Source organism: Ambystoma mexicanum, chromosome 1q (assembly GCF_040938575.1).
Source record: "Ambystoma mexicanum isolate Mex_15411 chromosome 1q, UKY_AmexF1_1, whole genome shotgun sequence".
NCBI lineage: Eukaryota > Metazoa > Chordata > Amphibia > Caudata > Ambystomatidae > Ambystoma > Ambystoma mexicanum.
Genome location: NC_090922.1, coordinates 1297080777 through 1297100648, shown reverse-complemented (window position 1 = coordinate 1297100648; position 19872 = coordinate 1297080777). Strand labels below are relative to the sequence as shown.

General features: G+C 45.1%; 1 protein-coding gene across 2 annotated transcripts in view; it reads right to left on the bottom strand.

Moving 5' to 3' along the window:
• TTC4 (tetratricopeptide repeat domain 4) overlaps nucleotides 1-19872 on the bottom strand; it is a 501109-nt gene that overhangs the window by 170193 nt on the left and 311044 nt on the right. For both annotated transcript variants that reach the window (XM_069642123.1, XM_069642122.1), the window contains one exon: nucleotides 9347-9570. In XM_069642123.1, the coding sequence (XP_069498224.1) occupies nucleotides 9347-9570 (224 nt within the window). The remainder of the gene's footprint in view (nucleotides 1-9346; nucleotides 9571-19872) is intronic.

Genomic DNA, 19872 nt, shown 5'->3' with positions numbered 1-19872 from the left:
TACGAAAGACAGATCAGAAACGAAACTGATACTGATTTTTCTTTACCAAGGATTCCCAGCCTGACAACGGGGAATATTCATGAGCATGTGAATCCATGCCAGACCCCATGCTGGAGAATTGTGGCTTTACATAAGTGTTTGCAGGGCGTAAGTCTAACACAGAGCGCATAGTTAGATCTTACTTTGGCACAAGGAAGTAGGTTGAATAAATACCCCTGTTTACCTCGTTGGACGGCACAATCTCTATTACGTCCTTGAGAATCAGCACGTTGACATCTTCGAGAAGGACGAGCAGTTCTTCCTTTGTTGTCTTTCTTTGGCGCGGGAGATGGTTCGATGGTTTCTGGAGAAGCTCCACACAATAACCGCCTTCTACTGTCGATAGCACCCACTTGTCCGTGGTTATTCCCTCCCATGCGTGTGTGAAGTGTGAAATCCGTCCCCCTACTGGGAGGCATGGGAGGGGACCTGTAGCGGGCTGTAATTGCTTTGGAGGTTTCCTCCACCTCTAGATGTGAAGGATCTGCGCTGGCCTCTCTGGTAACCCTGTGACGCCTGACCTTGGGTGTTATTCTAGGAAGAATTTTGACTTTGTCCGTACCCGGAGCCTCTCTGGGAACTTTGGCCACGAAAACGGGGAAAAATTGTTACCGCCTCTCTGGCCAGGAGGTTTATTAGTTAGTTGCACGAGGGACTTGAGGGTGTCGCATTCCTCCTTGGCGGACTTCAGGGCGTCTACCACTTTGCCGAAAAAGACTGTTGGTTCTACTGGCATCTTAAGTAACATCGCCTGGGTATCCAGCTTAAAGCCAGTCTGGCAAAGCCAAGCGTGGCGTTTGATTATGGTCCCTTCAGCGATTATTCAGCCTGCATTATCTGCAGAGTTGAGGTTATTCTTGAGAATGCAGCTGGCAGTAGCTTTGCCTTCAGCTGCTACTAATGCAAGTTGAGACTTTAAAGGCTCGGGCGCCAAAGCTATTAGGGTGGTTATTTCATCCCATTTATGTCAACCATAACTTGCCAACAGTGTACAATTGTTGGCGATTCTAACTTGAAACGCTGCCGAGATCTCTACTTTCCTTCCCATGGTATAGAGCTTCTTGCTCTCCTCGTCTGGGGAAGCCACCGAAGAGGCTAGTGGTGTCCCTGCCCTCTTACGGGTAGTTGGGACCACAAGAGAATCCGGCTTAAGCTGGCCACGGATATAGAGCGGGCAGACGGCGCCGGGCGGAAGAGTTTCTCTACTCGTGGGTTTACAGCCCTTGTTTGGTTGGGTGTCTCTAATGAAGGTTGGATCCTTCTCTGGACAGATTTTAAAATTGGGATAAATTGAGTGGCAGCCTTCTTGTCTCCCAAAATATCTTCAACAAAGTTCTGGTCCTGCTGAGTCTCATGTGTCTGAATACCAAAGAGCTCAGCTGCTTTGATTAGTATGTCGTTGTGGAGGGGCTGATTATCTACTGGAGAATCAGGCACTGGGGAATCTTGTTGAATTGATGAGGCCAGGGTGTACACCTCTGCCTCATCATCACCATCATAGTAACGGTCAGTGTGTTGGTAGTCCTCATTATTCCCTTCAGTGTCTGTATTAACGTCATAAAGCTCAGCTGTAGTACGAGACCTTTTTGCTGGTGGCTGGAATGAAGCCAGGGGCTGAGAGCTGGAAGCCTGAGGCTGGGAGCTGGAAGCCATGGTAAAAGGGGGTGTAATTTGAAAGTTTGTCTTGTGAGACTTATCTTTGTGATTAGAACTATTGGAGGAAGATTTTTTGGTATGAGTAGCCCCTGTCTGGGCCCGAGTGTCTGGGTCATACAGCACCCTCAGGGCAGTGGCACAGGGAAACCTTTTCAGGCTTTCCCAAGGTTTAAATACCTTTTCTGGGATAAACTACTGTTTCCCAGAGTAATTAAAGTGAACTTGACTTTACTAGTCTTTTTAAATGCCTAGGCCCAGCACACACTATCTTTAGAGTGCTGCAGGGATTACTTGGTATCCCCTGTGTCTAGATACTCATGTAGCAGTCAAATGCTACCCTTTCCTCTCGAAATGGCTGGTGGTAGTGGTTTTACAACAAACTACCATGATTTTTCCCGACCGCGAACACCGGTAGCTTTAAATCGCGGAAGCCATGTTTTTCAAGATGGTGTCTGAGCCCCCTCTGTAAAAACAGGTCCAGATCTTTTTTCGCCGTTTCTTTGTGGAAAGGTCCTTCTAGAGTTTTGGTTTGCATGCTGAACCAGGTTTGGTTCCTCTGTTTATATGCCTTTGGCGGGCTTCAGGAGTGAAGACCGCCTCTGGCGCCAGAGTGTCTGGGGTGGGCAGGAAGTGAGGGAGGTGCCCGAAGCGCCCTGTGCTTAGTCTCCTAGGAGACCCAAATGAACTCTGTGTTGATTGGCTGGCTAACTGTCTGGAAAGGACTGCCACCCTGCTGGGCGAGTGACAGCTAGGCTGGAATGAATGGGAGAGAACCGAATAAAAGGCGAGACTCTTGGCTTGGAAGGCAGAGTCGACCACTTGAACGAAAGAACCGAAGATGAGCTTGAAGAGGACGGTTGCTGCAACTCCTGGACCGTTGATTTGCCCGGTGAAGCCCTGCTGCAGGTCCAATTCGCTAAGTTCATCTCGACAGAGAAGCCCTGCAAGGACGACTTCTCCCTTTGAATTGAAGGGACCAATCAACTCGCCACTAAGCCACCTGGATACCATTCTCGGAGCTGGTTGCATTTTCCTCTGAGTACTGCAAGAAACCGATAACCAGGGAGAGGGATACCAGCTTGTGTGCTTGACTACAGCTACCGGAAATTAAGATTTGCCAGTTGCCAGCTTTTTGACCAGTCCCAGTGCAGTCCAGGAGTCCCCCGACATCCTCGATCTTGTCCCCACGACTGAGGCCCAGGAACAGTGAGATCTGCAACAGAGGTCACCAGTTGCATCTTTTTCTTCATTTGTAAAGGTACTGTAAAACCAGACAGAGTACTTACCTCTCGCAGTGAAAGTGCTTGAAACTTTCCCAACTCACAGGCTTTATCAGGTTGTGACCCAACATATGATTCTTCTTGCTACAAACAATTCCTAAGAACTTTTGCAGAGACTTTCCTGTTTATCTACCAGAACTGCTTTATCCTATCCAAGACTTTAGCCCATTGACTTTGGCCTAGCCTACTGAATTGAATTGACTCTTCTGGTGAACTCAAAATATCTGCACTGCCTAAGAAATAATTATTTTTTCTATACTCCGTTAACCTATGCCTTTTTGCTCCTCCTTCAAAGTATTCTGAATGCCTCAGAAACTTAGATTGTACAGTACTGAAGTATATTTGTGTGCGATTATATTGCCTCCTTCTTATGGATGTTTTATAACTGACAGTTAAATGAATAAGTATTTAACAAAGACAACCTTGAGTGTAAGAGTTTATTTGAACATCTCCGATTGCAGACCTCTGTGTAACATCATTACAGCTCACATTGCCTCTTGAGATAGGCCTGGCTGCTCAGCTCCGCTACCAAAAACTGTGTAGTACAGACTTATACCAAAGGTTGGTTTTGCTTACACCTATAGTCATAGTTGTGTGTAGTGGTCCCAAAGGGTACTGCAAACAAACTTTGCCTAACCCACTTGTCATCCAGCCATTGTTGTACAAGTTATTTGGTGGGGGGAACCTATGAAGACAAATTCGGTGTTAGTCGGGTTCAGTTTGGGGTAAGTGTTCGACACCCATGTTTGGATAGTAGCCAGGCATTTGCCGATGCGAGCAATGTAGGAGGGAGTGGTTGCTCTTGCACCAAACACAATGATCCAACTTTCCTCAGAACCCTGAGTCAGGGACAGCACAACGCGTTGCCGCAAAACCAGACATAGCTCCAGGTGGACATTTACACTGCCTTTTGGACGAGGTTAGGCTCTGGCATGCAGTGCATCATAGAAATCATGACAAACAATACTGCAGCGATTAGTGACAGTCACTGGGTGAAAGTGTCCATTTGTCTCCTTTTGTGCATCAATGCCTTAAGGCATTGAAGGTTTATCCCTGCTGCAGAGGCAGGAGTAGCATTTCCATATGCTTGTGGTTGGGTTGGAGGGCGCGATGCAGGGGAGCCCACCCACAAAATACCTAGGGTTGGAGTTCATGGGACCCTACATTTAGGTGATCACCCTGGCATGTCTGGGGGTGCACAAAGGCAACTAGAGATTACATCCCACTGACAACATGATACCTCCAGTCAGTTCAAGTCTACATTTCGGATGTGGTAGGGTTACACCTTCTGTGGTAATCTGGACAATCCAATCTCATTATCTTCTCTGCGAGAGTAGAGTATCCTTATCTACAGACTCCTTATACGTGTATGGCGCCAACTCCAGGCAACCTAAAAGTTCATGATCTAAGGTCTGTTCAGAACAGGAGGCTGCGTATAAAACCCCCCCGACACTCAAAGCAATATTTTTGGCTCTCAATAATGTTCTGCTCTCACATTGAGGACAGGGCATGAATACCTACAGAGGATACACCTAGCAATTGTTTACATCAACAAATACATCACTTCTGTCTCAGAACTATGGTCTTAAGATCTGGGTCATTGAGACGACACTATTGCTGTACATCTAGTTGCCTCTGGTAGACATTCCCAGTAGGCTGACTTACCTCCTACACTAGCAAAAAGTCAGCAACACAGCTGCTTGTGTTGCTACAATGGGGTAGATAATGGTATTAGCATACTTGATCGAAAATAAATTGACCTTTTAAATTTGACTGAATTTCTTTGATAGTTTTTTGGGGGAATTTCAGTCAACTTTAATTAAATATATATATGGGGTGGGGTAAGGGAATAGGTTAAAGTGGGGGTGGGGGGTAGAGTCTCCCCCTGAATTTCTGAGCCAAGAAACGAACAAAACAAATGCAGGAAAATTGGAAAAGGTCTAAACTTTTTCTATCAAGTATACTCTAAAGCTGCGTAAACCTAAACCACAACTTCAACCAAACTCCTGGTTTACACTGCACTTAAGAGAGTTGCGCAAAGCTAAGAGAACATGCAGAAGCACACTGGAAAAAGTGCCCTTCTGCAACTAATACAAGTCCATTGACTATAGCATCGTCCAACTCAAAAGAGGCCATCATTCTCGCCAAAAAAGACACTTACAACAAACGTATTATACAAGCTGAATCTAACACAAAATAACTGTTTAAGATTCTAAAAGAATTGGAATCTCCCATTGCCCCCATTGACAAATGTATCACTAATGCTCTATGGTGTACTAACATCCAGAAGGCTCTCCTTGATAAAATATCGCTGTTACAATCTAAAATCAACGCTAAAAAATGCATTCTACTTTCTGATCTGGATTACAAACAACATTCTGACAAGACCACCACAACAACCTGTTGGGACTTAGGCAATCAGGCTTCCGACCTAGACACAGCACGGAAACAGCCTTGATCAATCTTACAACACAAATCCAAGACTTAAAAGATAATGGCAAACTAGCCCATCTATTACTGCTTGACCTCTCAGCAGCTTTTGATTGGGGCAATCACCAAACGCTTTGCCACCACCTGAAAACAACAGCACACTTCTCTGACTCAGCCACTACATGGATCAGTTCCTTCCTTGCTATTAGAACTATGAGGGTCTTCTCTCCAACTGACTCAGCTGAACCCTCTCCAGTACCTTGTGAGGTTCCGCAAGGCTTTTGTGTCTCCCCTACGCTTTATAATGTCTTTACGAAGCCTCTCTTCAACATCATCGACTATCTGGGTTTCACGTATATAAATTACGCTGACAACACCCAGATACTCATTCCCATCACGGGAGACTATGCAACAGACAGCAAAACTCTTAACGAAATCTATTCAGTAATACAAGCCTGGATGGCACAACACAGACTTTGTTTAAACGACAATAAAACTGAGCTGCTAATCCTTGGTTCTCACGCCAGACTTAACAAACTTGACCCTGCCTTCAAATCTTTTACCATAGATGGCAACACTATCAATGTCTTCAATAACACAAGAAAACTTAGTATCTACCTTGACGCCACCCTATCCTTCACCAGATAAACGTGGTGGTGCCAGCATCTGCTTACACTTGCAAATTAATCACTGCATGCAGGCCTTTCCTCACAACACCCAACTGTATCACGCTTGCCAGAACCTTAGTTTTGTCCAGAATTGATTACTGTAACGCCCTTTACTTGGGGACCAGCCAAAAACATCAACAAACTACGAGTAACACAAACTAATGCCATCAGGGCAGCCCTTAACATCCCGAAGTCGTCTCATATTTCTGACACAAGACGCAACTTGCATTGGCTATCGGTCGAGCACAGAATTTCACTCAAACACTTGCTTTATTACACAAAGTTAGGGCTAATCTCGCACCAGCTTACCTTACCAACCGACTCTCCTCACATACACCCTCAAGACCACACAGAGCTGCCCAAGCTCATACAATGTCCATACCGAGATTCAAACTTCAAAATTCTGGGGGGCGCCAGTTTCCCAGTTTTGGCTTCCAAGCTATGGAACACGCTCCCTTCTTCCCTCAGATCAGAACTTTCCTTCCATTCATTCAAGTGTAATACTAAACGCTGGCTGCAGGAACTGGACTCTGCAACAGTTTAGCCTTCTTATAGGGACTCAGGAGGCCTGCTCCCCATCGACACCTTCTCTACTATCTTCCCGATGGTACCTCCTACTGTGTATTGTATGTGTATACTGTGTACCGTTGTCACTTTTGTATATGGGTATTGCAACCTTACGTTAACTGACCATGCTATTAAACTTTTGTAACCTGTTGTGAACATTTTCTTGCTGTACATATGTTTGTATAACTTTGATATGCATGCGCCCAATTGCCCCAGGGCCAGGAGCGCTTTTACAAATAAAACAAACACAAATATACAAATACCGAAACCGTAGGAAAGAGATTTTTGCCTCTGGTAACAATTCAAAATTCAAATTTTGCCCTATAAATGGGCAGAGATGCTTGTTGCTTTGAAAACCTTTTCTTTAGACTGGAGGGACCAAATTATGTTCAGCATTTCTTTTATCCAGTACCCAAGATCGTTCTTGGGAGTTCAGAGAATCACAGAGGTGCCGCAGGATTCTCATGGTTTCCTTTTGGGTCAACCATTGTTGCTTCTCAGCGCCAATGTATCTAGTTTTGCTTCATTGCATGTCACTCCCTGCATAGAAGGCCTCTTGCCTAGGCAGAGGGGCTTTGTTTTGTACCCTTGATCTTAAATCACTACACCTGCTTGCCCATTCCACCAGGACCTACACTCTGTCGACATATCGTTTATCCATACTTGCACCTATAAATATTGCAAGCAGCTAAGAATCAGCTTAGTATAAAAGAGAAAAACGCTCACATTTTGCCTCATGTCCCAGGCAAACAAGGCCATCACAATAGTTTTATTTGTTCCACTAATACAAGGGGATCAAAAAAACAATTGGCGGGACCTGGCCGTAAACTGAAAAGTATTACCACACAAAAAATGGACAGGTAACCCTAATACGTACAGATAAATTAGTGTGCAGAAATGGAGATCCCCTCAACAGCCTATTCACAGGTGACAGAGCAGAGCTACCGGTCCCTGGCAGTAGTTTACCTCACCCTAGAAAATTGTGGTGAGCCACCTATCTAAAAAAGTGGATAGAAGAAAAAAGGGAAAAACGATGACAGGCCCATATCTGTCATTTATGGCTGCAGTGTGCTCAAAGATATCCTATCTGGATAGTGCTTGGCAAGAAAAACCTTATTGTACAAACCCATTTAATGAGAATGTATAACGTTAAACACAACAAAGAAATAGTACTACAAAAATATAGTTTAAAAAGGGAACATCCAACGAGGTACCATTCTTTATTAGTCTTGTACGTGTGAACCCTAGGGGTATTACAACCCCAATCTTATGAAAACAAAATCATATTTAGATCTGTTCAGCGTGGGTAACATATCCAGCCTGATGTCATTCCATACAATTTGGTTTCAGCGACGTTATATTACTCTAGGTCACCTTCTTCAGGACCGTAGGAGACTATGCAGACTACAGTCTTAGCTGTGAACACTTAAGCTAGTGCTGTTTAGGACATGAAAGAATACACTGCCATATTTACTGGATTCTCTGCACAACCAAAAACGAGGGGTAACTAGTTAGTCATTACTCGCAATACTCGCCGTTAAGATAATTCAACATTGTGTGCTTTCATTAGTCACAGATCACCCATACTTGATTGAAGCACAGGGATTACTTTTAAAAGACTAAAGGGTACTATTTAAACATGCACTTCTAAGCCTAATCATATGGGCGGATACGCAGAGCATTACACAATGCATAGCATGCTCAAACTGCTGACCCAGTGAAGGGTGGATAGCTATGGGCACGCGTGGCAGAGTTGAGGCAAGTAGTCTCAGGGACAGATCGGAGACAGAGGAACTCCACCATCAGACTCTTGTTTGCTCTCCCTCCTGGATGTCCCAGTGCCTCTACCCCAGAAATGAAAGGGTAAAGGTGAAGAAAATTGCCTCTAGTTGCTATAAATGAAATTTACCCCCATGCTTGCCTGCCTTCACATGGTCACAAATATTATATGTGCATGAATGAGAATGGAAACTCCTTTCATTAAGACTCACTGAGGGAACAGAACATGAGAGCCTATTTTCCTTGGTAGGAGGAAAAGATATACTTGGTATTGATATAAGACACATTGTAAAAGGAGTAAAAGATGGTCAAGAAGGAACGGGGAAGTAATGTCAAACAGCAACCATGGTCCCTGCTGAGGATTTCAATGCACAGAAGTTTACTGCACCTAGGCACACTAATATAAACAGCATGCACAGTTAAGTAAAGGTGGTGCTAATGAGCCTGACTGGGAGGCCTCTGGTTTTCTGTTTCTATGAATGAAGGTATGGTCCAAGTGGATTGGGATTTTCTCATTAGGAATTGAGACATTAGGTTGCAGCAAGTTGTGTAAATACACTGGCAAATTTGAATCTACAGCGCCATTGTGTCTCTCACTTTGGTTACCAAAGAGATTATGCTTTGTGCAAACCAAGTAAGACTGCATATACAAACCTACTTCTGGTGGGTGGACATGAAGCTATGTATGCTGGTAGCACCAACATGGAAAAGACAAAGAGTTATCTGCTGTAGTTGACGCGTGCTGTTTGAGATATAGCTTAAAAGGGAGTAAAAGAATGTTTACGATAATATGATCACATCCATAATTCACAAACTTTGAGCCTGGACTTTAAGGATCTAAACATGCCAACCATGGCTTTCCAGTCTAGGTTCTGTTACTAAATCTATTAGAAGCAAATGGAGTCAAAAAGTAGTGACATAAATTACCTGGACTCCTCATGGAAAGCAGCGATGAAGTCAGTTTGTCCATATTCTGGGTACAAGAAAAGCACCGGCCAAATCAATCTTCCGTTATCATCCAAACGCACTTTTCCACCTGGAACATTTTCGAAGCCACGTTCATCTAACGAAAGTTCATTCAGACTGTCTGACATCGCAATATCGTCGTTCATAACATTTGAGGGCTTTGGGAACAGTTTGATTTTTCTTTCCTATGTGAAAGTGATAGGTTCAGTGTGATATGAGCATAATTAAACTGATAAGCATGCACATTTGATAAAGCCCCCAAACCTTTTCCAGTTTTTTTAAATTAAAATTTAAATATATGTACAGTACAAAAACTGAACTCAAGTCTCTAGGCACCTTCTTACAACTACCTTGGATCTACGCCAACTCTATAACTTATTAAGCAAACTATTCATTCATATTGTTAGTCGCAACCGGCCCATTTAACCAGCTTGTTATTTAATTGTGTTGATCAGTAAAGGCAGATTATCTAAAGGTTTTGGCCATTATCAGTTGTTACTTAATCCTGTTCACTGCATACTTACTTCATTTTAATAGTCGCTACTTGCCTGTTATTTGTGTTAGCGTTACTAACATACTAGCACCATAATTGCTAGTGCTCCTGGTTCCTACTTGCCCTTTTCTTCCAATCCTTCTAATGATTTTACTCCCGTCCCCGCTCATCCACCACCTGCCCTTGCACACCATTTCAGCCCTTCGTGCCGTACTGAAACCTGACTTTGCCACTATGACATTGCATCCCGTGGTGCATTCCACTTTATTTCGCGCTACCTTCTCTCGCTGTGAAACGGTTGGCTTCATGATATTTAGGTCTTCACCATTTGCCCCTTTTCTGCCACCTGACCTTCTTCCATAATTTTATTTATTTATTTATTGGACATTTGTATGGCGCCTATACACAAGTGTTTCCAGGTGCCGCAAGACAAGTTGGGAGGGAAGGGGGGTCCATGGGAACCACAAAAGTAGAACAAAAAACGTTATATTGGCCATGTGACAATCCTACCGTGCAAGTGCATGAAAAGGTGGTGAGTGGAGGGGGAGGTAGAGGGAGAAGTGCAGGAGGTGGTACCCAAAGGGAGGGGCGTGGGCAAGTAGGGAGGATGAGTGCAGTGAACAGGAAGGACCAGGTTCGGCTAGTTTGGTAACGGAGCCCGAAGGCAAGTGCTGGCAAGGGATGCTGGGGTGACTGGTAGGAGGTAGTCTGTCCCCTGTATGGCTTTGAAGGGACCAGGCCCCAGTCGCAGCAGCAGAGGGAAAGGTAGCACGGGAGGGGGAGAGAGAAGGGATCTACCTCCCACTCTCTGCTTGGAGAAACGTTTGACCTGCGGGGAGTTGGAGCCAGAGGACTGAAGGACTCCGGCAGAGAGGTATCTAGGGAGGGATAGCTGGGTTTAGAGAGGTCCCACGCCCCAGACAGCCTTATAGATGATGCAACGGTTCCTGAATTTGATCCTTGCGGTCACTGGGAGCCAGTGGAGAGATTGTAGGGCTGGAGAGATGTGGTCCCTGGGCCTGAGGCCAAAGTTAAGTCTTGCAGTCCTATTATGGATTAGTTGAAGGGGGCTAAGGGAGGAAAGAGGCAGATTGAGGAAGAGGCTGTTGCAGTAGTCCAGCACAGAGAGAACCAGGGCTCTGGAGACGTTGAGCTTCTGGGGGAAGGTGAGGAAAGGTAGAATGCCCATGAGAAGGTTCAGCAAACGTTGTTTTTTTTGGCAAGGTCCGTGATGTTTGGAGAGAAGGAGGGAGAGAAGAGTCAAAGATGATCCCAATGTGTTTTGCCTCAAGTGGGGGAGGGGACCCAGGGAGACAGGGCAGAGAGTGGGGGGAAACGAGGAGCAGGTGTTCCAATGAGAAGGATCTCCGTCTTGCAGGCATTCAGGAAGAGATCAGTGGCAGAGCACCATGCCTGAATAACAGTCAGGCAGTCAGGTATGAGAGAGGAGGGGGAGGATGAAGAGGATAGCAGCTTGAAAGAGAGCTTTGTGTCGTCTGCATAACACTGGCAATGAGGGGAGAAGGTGGAGATCAAGTGGGCCAGAGGGGACAGGTAGATGTTGAAGAGCCATGGTTTTAGGATAGAGCCCTGAGGGACGCCACAGGTAGAGAGTGAGGTGGAGGAGAGAAAAGGACCCAACTGCACTTGGGATGGTCTGAAAGGTTCGAAAGGAGGTAAGCCACGCCAGAGCCCTGTCCGTGATGTCATGGGTATCATTGAGACGGTTCATGAGGATGGAGTGGTTGACCGTGTCAAAGGCAGAAGAAAGATCAAGAAGGGAGTGTTTAGAGTCCAGATTAGAGAGTAGGTCTTCACGGGTGTTCAGGAGAGCAGTTTCTGTGCCTCTGAATGCCCTAAAACCAGACTGTTTGTCATGGAGGCAGCTAGCCACTTAGGTGTGGAGGGTCAGTTGGGGGATGACCAGCTTCTTTTGAGTACATGCGCTCCAGCTCCTACCCTTTTCATTGCCATTCATCAGCACACTGGCCAACTCAACCGTTTCTTACATGAACACCTCGACTCCGCAGCTACTGAGACTACTCCAGTAAAGAGACTTGAGTTGCCAAAACACCTCCAATGCTAACTACCACAAACCGTCTTTTGGGAGACCCTCCCTAATTGCCTTCACAAAACTACCTAAGCATGAATGCGGCAACTCACTCCACCTGATCATTTTTTCAACCCTCATCTCCTTGGACCTCACAATCAATCCCTCTCCCTCACCATTCCGCCATCCACTGTTGATGTTCCTCCTTTACTCTTGCATCCTCTTAACTTATCCATCATGAAAGCCCCCCCACCTTTCTAGCTGAAGCCAGGTCTTCTCATCTTGGCCTTTACTCACCCCTGGCCCTCCCTATCGAAAACGCAGCTCCCATCTACCACTATTGCGTTTATACATTAGTGCTCCCATCCACTCATCAACCTGAGATCACCCTCCTCATCCATCAACTGTAGGCAACGGCTGGTGCAAGTCACAATCTCACCATCTCCTAAATGTAGTGCCTGTATACGATCACCACAGCCTTTGATACTGTCCAATCTAAGTACTAAACAAACCACATCGTGCCGCTGTGCTCCCAACTACATGGCCATTCTCTTACGCTGCCAAAATGAAAACATTCTGACTGCTATCTACAAAGTTGCCCCTCTCTTCCTTCTCCACACCTACTCAAACCCTGCAGGATCTCTCCTCTAACCTATCCTGTGCTCCTAATGACCTCCTTGAACCAAAGATGATGAAAGATCTTGCACCTATTACCTATAAACTCTCCAACATCTCTTGAAACTGGAATCTTTCCTGCCTGCTACAAAGTAGCTTATTCAAAAATGACTTTGCGGACACAAACGCACCTGCCAACTACAAGGCCGTCTCTCCTCCCATACCCCCCCAAATTCTTGCAAAGATTTCACAGCAGACACAAGACAGAGGCAGCATTCACGTATGTCTCCAAGGTACTTGCTTCTTTCCACCATGCACAATTCTACCCTATTCTCATACTCCTCGATTTAAATGCAGCCTTTAATACTGTTGACCACTTCGATCTGTAAATATTATCTAAAATGTAGCATACCATACACTAAAAGCAATATGAACCAAAAATGAACATTTATAATTCATAGGTTATGGTTTTCTACAGTATTGACTGACTACTGGTTTCATAACTCTTTACACCAAACTGATTGCCTGTCTAACCGATTTTGCTACATCTCATGGAACTTTAGCACCACCCTCCAACCCACTCCCATGGGGGAGACCCTAAAGGTTCAGTCCATTGACTTAATTTTCTCCCTTTATATCTCATTACTCAACAAACTTATCTCCTCCTTTAGCTTCTCGTATCCATATGGAGAGGACACCCAAATAAACTTCACCCCAGACCGATCGTACCGCATATCCAACGTACTCTTTCCGAGATCTACCACTGGATGGCACTTCAGTGGCATATGCTTAATTACACCAAAACCGCAGTAATCTACCTACCCAAAGCAACTGCCTCTCGCTCAATTTTTCATACCTTTTCCCGCTGATCTCCTTATGCTATGCCCTAAGGGCCGCTAACCTCTGACAGTAACCTTGATCTCCAATACTTCATTAGCTCAACTGCCTTCTAAATTTCACAATAATCCACGCACACTCTGCCTATTGCTGGTGTTTATGTCAACCCACGAACTGTGCAACCCCACACAAATCTGGCCAACTCATCATCTGCTACTGTTCTCCCACTAGCTCTCTTCCCTCCCAAGCACTGCTCAACCCATCTATCCATGACCACCCTGCCCTGTTTACAGATTCTGCCGTCTCGACTTCCCCACCACCTCAAAATCAAAAACACTGCCACCATGTAGGATCTTCACATCTACAGAAAGACACTTTTTGACCGTCTTCCTCTATTTATCAGTAAATGTTCATTATTGTAGATGTATCCTCAGCATCTGATCTGCTAGCCTGTATTGTCGCAATTCTATGTACCTATTTCTTCACCTAGACCTCTTCCCATAACAACCCTAACCCTTATACGTATGTAAACTAACCTTCTGTTGCTGCACTCTATATGGTTACTGTTTGTCAAATCAAAAGAGAGGAAATACCAGGGCACCCCACAAAAATCAGGGGGTGTATGGAGTCTGACCTTGCTGGGACTACAAATAATGAAAGGAAAAATGTAGGTCAGACTTGCAGTTTCCAAATGAATATACTTGGGAGTACACATTCAGACTAAATCAGGTTGGAAATACTATACAAATAGAAGAAACCTGACGCAATGTACAACTTATTTTCAATTTATTCACTTATTCATACAAAAATAGATCTAAATTCATCATAAATACAAATGGTTAAAAACACAGACAAACATTAAAAAAAACACTGAAAACCCACAAAGGGCTGTCGTGACTAAATTCAATGCTGTGGTTGGTCTGTTATAACTAGCAGATACAGTCGCCTATATTAGGATTCGGCTAAAGACAAAACAGAAGTCCCTTTATCTGCTCAACATGTTTCTGTTCTAATATCCTGTGTTAGGGAGAATGTTTTAGTTTTAGTGCTAAATTCCTCCCACCTTGGAGACCCCCAGCTCATTTGCTGAACTTTGGGAACTTTGCAGTTTGCACTTTCAATTATATGAGGTTCGTGTGTTTTTTATGGAGTCTGACAAACTCCATAGGCATCATCTTTTTACATTGTGACACATAGCACTTGCAGTGCAGTGGCACAGGGAAGTCTCTTAGAATTCCCAAAGGTTTAAATACCTTCTCTTGGTGAAACTACAGTTTCCAAGAGCAGTGAAGTCAAATTGACTTTACTTACATTTTGTAAACTTTCTAGACCCGCACCCACCATTTTACAATAGGGTGCTGGAGGGGTTACTTAGTATCCACTTTGTCTAGTTTCTCATGTAACATTTTTATGTTTCCCTTTCTACAATTAATGGCTGGTGGCAGTGGTTTACTTTTTCCTACTAGTGTGTGTTCCTAGCCGGGCTGCAATTAAAGCTGCAGTAAAACACCCTTGGGTGCCCTTTTTGTCAAAATGGCCCGGTCGTCTTTTTTTTTACATTCTTGTTGGAAAGGTCCTTCTTGAGATTTACTCTGCGCGCCAACCCAGGTTTGGTCCCTTTGTTCGTTTTGTCTTTGGTAGGATTCACTGGTGAAGCCCGCCTCTGGCTCCAGCGTGTCTGGCAGGGCAGGAAGCGAGGGAGGTGCCGAAACTCTCTGTGCTTAGTCTCCTTGGTTACAGGAATGCACCCATGTGTGATTGACTGTAGGGCTGTCCTTGGAGGACAGCCACCCTGCTGTGTGATTGACAGCTGGGCAGTCCATGAATGGGAGAAACCTGCATAAAAGGCACAGCTTTTTGCTTGAAAGGCAGAGTCGACCACTGGACGAAGGAATCCGAAGAAGAACTTGGAAGAGACGCCTGCTGCAACTTCTGGACCGTTGGTTTGCCCGGTGAAGCTCTGCTGCAGTGCTGAAGCTCCAAATTCAACTCGACTATAGAAGACCTGCAAAAGACGACTTCTCCCATTGGGTTGGTGAGACCAATCGACCCCAAGACAAGCTCATCTGGAAATCCTCTCTGAGCTGGCTGTACTTCCACTGCAGGAACAGATTGCCAGGGAGAGAAACACCAGAATCGAGTGAGTATCGTTAAGTCGGACCCAAGCTCCAGGAAGATCCTCCAGACTCCCAGGAAGCAGGACAGACCAAGCCTGAGCCACCTAAATAGAGTGCTGAACCCCAGATGCGAGGAGAGTCCATCAAGGTATCCGAGAACTGCAGTGGTGCTATTTGCGAGAGCCGCGAGAAGATGAAACTGCAAAGTGCTGCTGATCTGAAGTTTGCCCATTTCTGCCGTCGACCTTCAATTCGTAGTCCAGGAGTCCCCAGACGTCCTCTCTCTTGTCCCCACGACTGAGGCCCAGGTACAACAGGATCTGCAGACCTACACAGGAACAGAAACCAGCTGGAACCAATTTCTTCTAACCAAAGGTACTGTAAAACTAAGGGGTCTAACTTCTTGTTGTGTAGCCTTGCTAGTTCTCAGTTCAGACTGGTCTTGGTTGTTTTTGCAGATTTACTTGCAGCTTTGCCCATCACAAGCCTCCCAGTTTGTGGCCCTACAGTGATTTCATTTTTCATTTTTTACAAACACCTCTGAATCATTGTGCAATACTTTTTACTTACCTGCAAGAAGTGCTTCAGCTCACCTAGACTTTTTGATCAACTAACATTGGCTGTTCAAGCTCCCTGAAAGACTCTTCTTACCTGTGGCTTTGTGCTCTGCCTTTCCCCAAGTAAAGGGTTAATTTAATTTGCATTGGAGGGTTCAAAAAGTACTTACCTGCTTAAGAATATTTGTTAACCATTGTTTTATTCCCTCTACTACTTCTTTTGACACTAACCTCAGTATTGCTTTAAATGTACCAGTGATATATTAATGACCACAGTGTCCTAGTTATTTAAGTACATAATGTTTGACACATTTTCTAGCGTTCTCTACAAGACCAAGTAAGGGTGCATAGGTATTGAGAACCATAATAAGGCACTGCAAATACAGATCTGAACCCGGGTTTAGGAACAGAATCTGGAAGACGAGAGGTGTTTGTTGGAATCATTGATAAGGGTCCCACAGGTAAAGACGCTTGAATTGCAAGCGCCAATTTGGTTGCTGGGGTGACGGCATCGCTGACAATGTGGCAATTTAGCATAAATCCAGTGAAGCTAATGGGAATGAGATATGCGTTATTTTTAGTGTTGTTTGTGTTTTAGTTGATACATTTTCGAAATTGCATGTGCACAGAAAGATAAATGTCAAAACTTCTGATACAATATAAACGCAATATAGGTGGGTTTACTCTCCTCTTCACATCAATGGTATTTTCATAGAATAGCCGTGTGTGTCACAAGTAGGGGTAAAGGTTTCTAACAACATGGAACCTGTGATCATTTAAATTGTTTGTAAACTGTGTAACAATGAAATTAGGCTTTGGCCAAATACAGAAAGGCCCCAGAGAAGGGTGTAGTGCAAATATGAAACATGCAATTATAAGTTAAAGTGGATGGCGCTTAGATGAATGTATCCGATAAGTGTGGAAATTGAAGGGAATATTGTTACATTGGATAGGTTTAATCAATCATGTGTGGGGGTTGACTCTGTAACACAACCTCTGGGAGTGTTTTAACTGTTGCAAATTGTATAAAATCTGTGTTATTTGTGTGGTTCTTGGAGACAGGTTAGTTTAACTCTTTGATGTCATCTAACCTCTCCCAGCCGTTTGCCCGTAAAGCAAATTTATTGTACAAAACGTGTACGTACTCTTTAAGGGTGGGCCTGCTTTTGGTACCATATTGGTTAGAGGCTTGTCTGCCCCCCCTGGACCCCAGAGGTGTGTCACTGTGGCCCGGCTGTGTAGGCCAGATTAAAGGAGCACCACGTCAAAGCGCTTCTGCGTTTATCTTTGCCATTTGTATTTGTTTTATTTGTAGAGCGCGCCTGGCCAAAGGCATCTGGGCGCATATCTTATGTTCCAGTTACATATGGACAACAGTGTACAACTACACATTTGCATGAAACATGAGTGAAAGGTAAGCAGCCTAATAAGCAGTACGCAAACGCATAGAAGACTGTACCATAAGGGAAGCAATGAGAAAAAAAGGTAGATAAGACGTAACAATTTAAAAATGAGTACAGACCAAAAGGATCATGATAGTAGATCTACAGTATAAATACAGAGTTAATGTAGAGTGTGCCGGCTTAGACATCTTGGGTCGCCAGCCATGTCTTGGCCTCGTGTGTAAAGCAAGAGGGTAACAGGGGAGAAGAAATAAGGGGTCTTTCTTTTTATTCTTGGAAACAGCAAGATAGGTGTTTGTATAAGGTTAGATGAGGTCAAGTAGGTTGGAAGAGTGTTTTTGAAGGAGTGAATGAATTGTTATATGTTGTACGTTTTTACCTAGTTTGTTATTTTAGAGGTGTGGTCTCCCGCGCCTGCACGCCCATTGTAAGGATATTCTTTTTTTTAATTACTTTTCTTTATTGGCATGGAGAGAGAACAGGCACAACACAATGCACAAGACGGATAAAATTGTAGATACATGAATGGCATTGCAAATACAAGGGGGTTACAGCTAAGGGGTAGGCAGTCAGCTTCACAGTTCAATGTGTTCCAGGAATAGCCAAGCTTACTTCATCTGGAGGGGGGAGGAGAGAAGTTCAATATCCTCCTTACTGTTCAGGTAACTACAAAATTACATTCTTGGGACGAGAGGTCAATGGGAGGGTATTGATGTAGTCCTCTTCACACGTTTGAATCCAGGTAAGAGCCTTTAGCCACATCTCGAATGAGGGAGGGGAGCAGCGCTTCCAGCACTGCAATATACATTTTTGAGCCACTATAGTAGCGACATTCAGAAACCTGGACACCTTCTCCAGCTCGGGCCCGTCCCATACTCCGAACAGGACAGTACAGGTTCAGGAGTGATGTGGGCCGCTGTTATCTCAGAGAGGGCTTCTATAATGGCTTTCCAGTATGGGCCCAGTGCTTCACAAGCCCAGAACATGTGTATGTGGTCTGCGTCTGTGGATCTGCATCTAGGGCAAGTATGAGCCTTGCTGTGTATAAACCTTCCCACGCTGTGTGGCGTGTAATATAGGCGATTTAGGAGCTTATACTGCATACACCTGTATCTGGCATTTAGGGAGGCCTTGCGTGTGTGGATGCACATCTTTCTCCACAAAGCATCGCAAGGGTCAGGCACAGTTCAGCACTCCACATGACGCACGTCAACATTTTGTACAACGAGGATGTTATGCCCCTGGCCCCAGCAGAGTTGGTTATGTAGTGGATTTCAGGCGAGTCTGGGGGTTCGTCAGGATAGGAGGGCCACAAGGCGCGAACCGCTGCCCTCAGCCTGAACTATTGCAATAGTTCCATTGCCGAACCAGAGTGCCCAGGGCACCATGTTTGCGGGTTGATTAACTTCCCTTCTGGGTATAGGTCGGACAGTGCCCGGTAGCCCAAGTCGTACCAGTGTCGCATTAAGTTTGTTGTGAGTGGGGCGGAGGCCAGGCAACTGCCAGATGGGCAGCCACTTATAGTATGGGTGGTGGCCAGGGTGTGGTTGCAATAATCGCTTCCACGCCATGGTAGTTGCTGCTACAGGGTCAGCCGGGGCATCAGCATGGAATGTATGATGAAGAATGAGGGACAGAGTATTGACGTCGTCGCTTGCTAGTTTCTTGAGTTTCACATGTGGGGGAGGGTCAGTGAGTGTATACCAGTGTGTGGCATGTTGAGCTTGTGCAGCGATCCAGTATCTAACGAAGTCCGGGGCCGTGAAGCCCCACTTCTCATATGTAAGAGTCATGTGCTGCCACTTTTTGCGAACCATGCCGGAGGGCCACAGAAATTGGGCGCATACAGTGTGTAGGTTCTTGAAGTATCGCTTCCCGGGCCAGATCGGCACATTCGCAAACATGTAGAGCAGTTTAGGGACAATTATCATTTTGATTAGGGACAGTCTGCCCGACAGGGAAAGCGGGAGGTTGTGCCATATCAGCATCCGTGCCTCAGCGAGCTGCGCCCCAGCCGTGTAGTTGTCGACTAATAGTGAAGGTTTAGTGAGGGATACTTGGACCCCCAGATATCGGATTACCCCCTTGAGACCAACGAAGGGGGAATTCACATGTTGGTTGGGAGGTTGCCGCCGTAAGCGGGAATATTTCAGATTTAGCATAATTTATGGTGAAGCCCGAAAATGTGCCGATTTTAGTTATGTCCCGTATAATCGGGTCTAAGTGGGCTGCCGGGTCTCTGATATAGAGAAGTACGTCTTCGGCATATAATGAGATCATCTCTGGGGTGTCGCGCAGGCGTATACCCTTTCGTGTATGTTTGTCTCTAACACTGTCAGCCATAGGTTCGATAGCAAGCGCAAAAAGTATTGGGGAGAACAGACAACCTTAGCGAGTGCCTCTATGGAGTGCGAA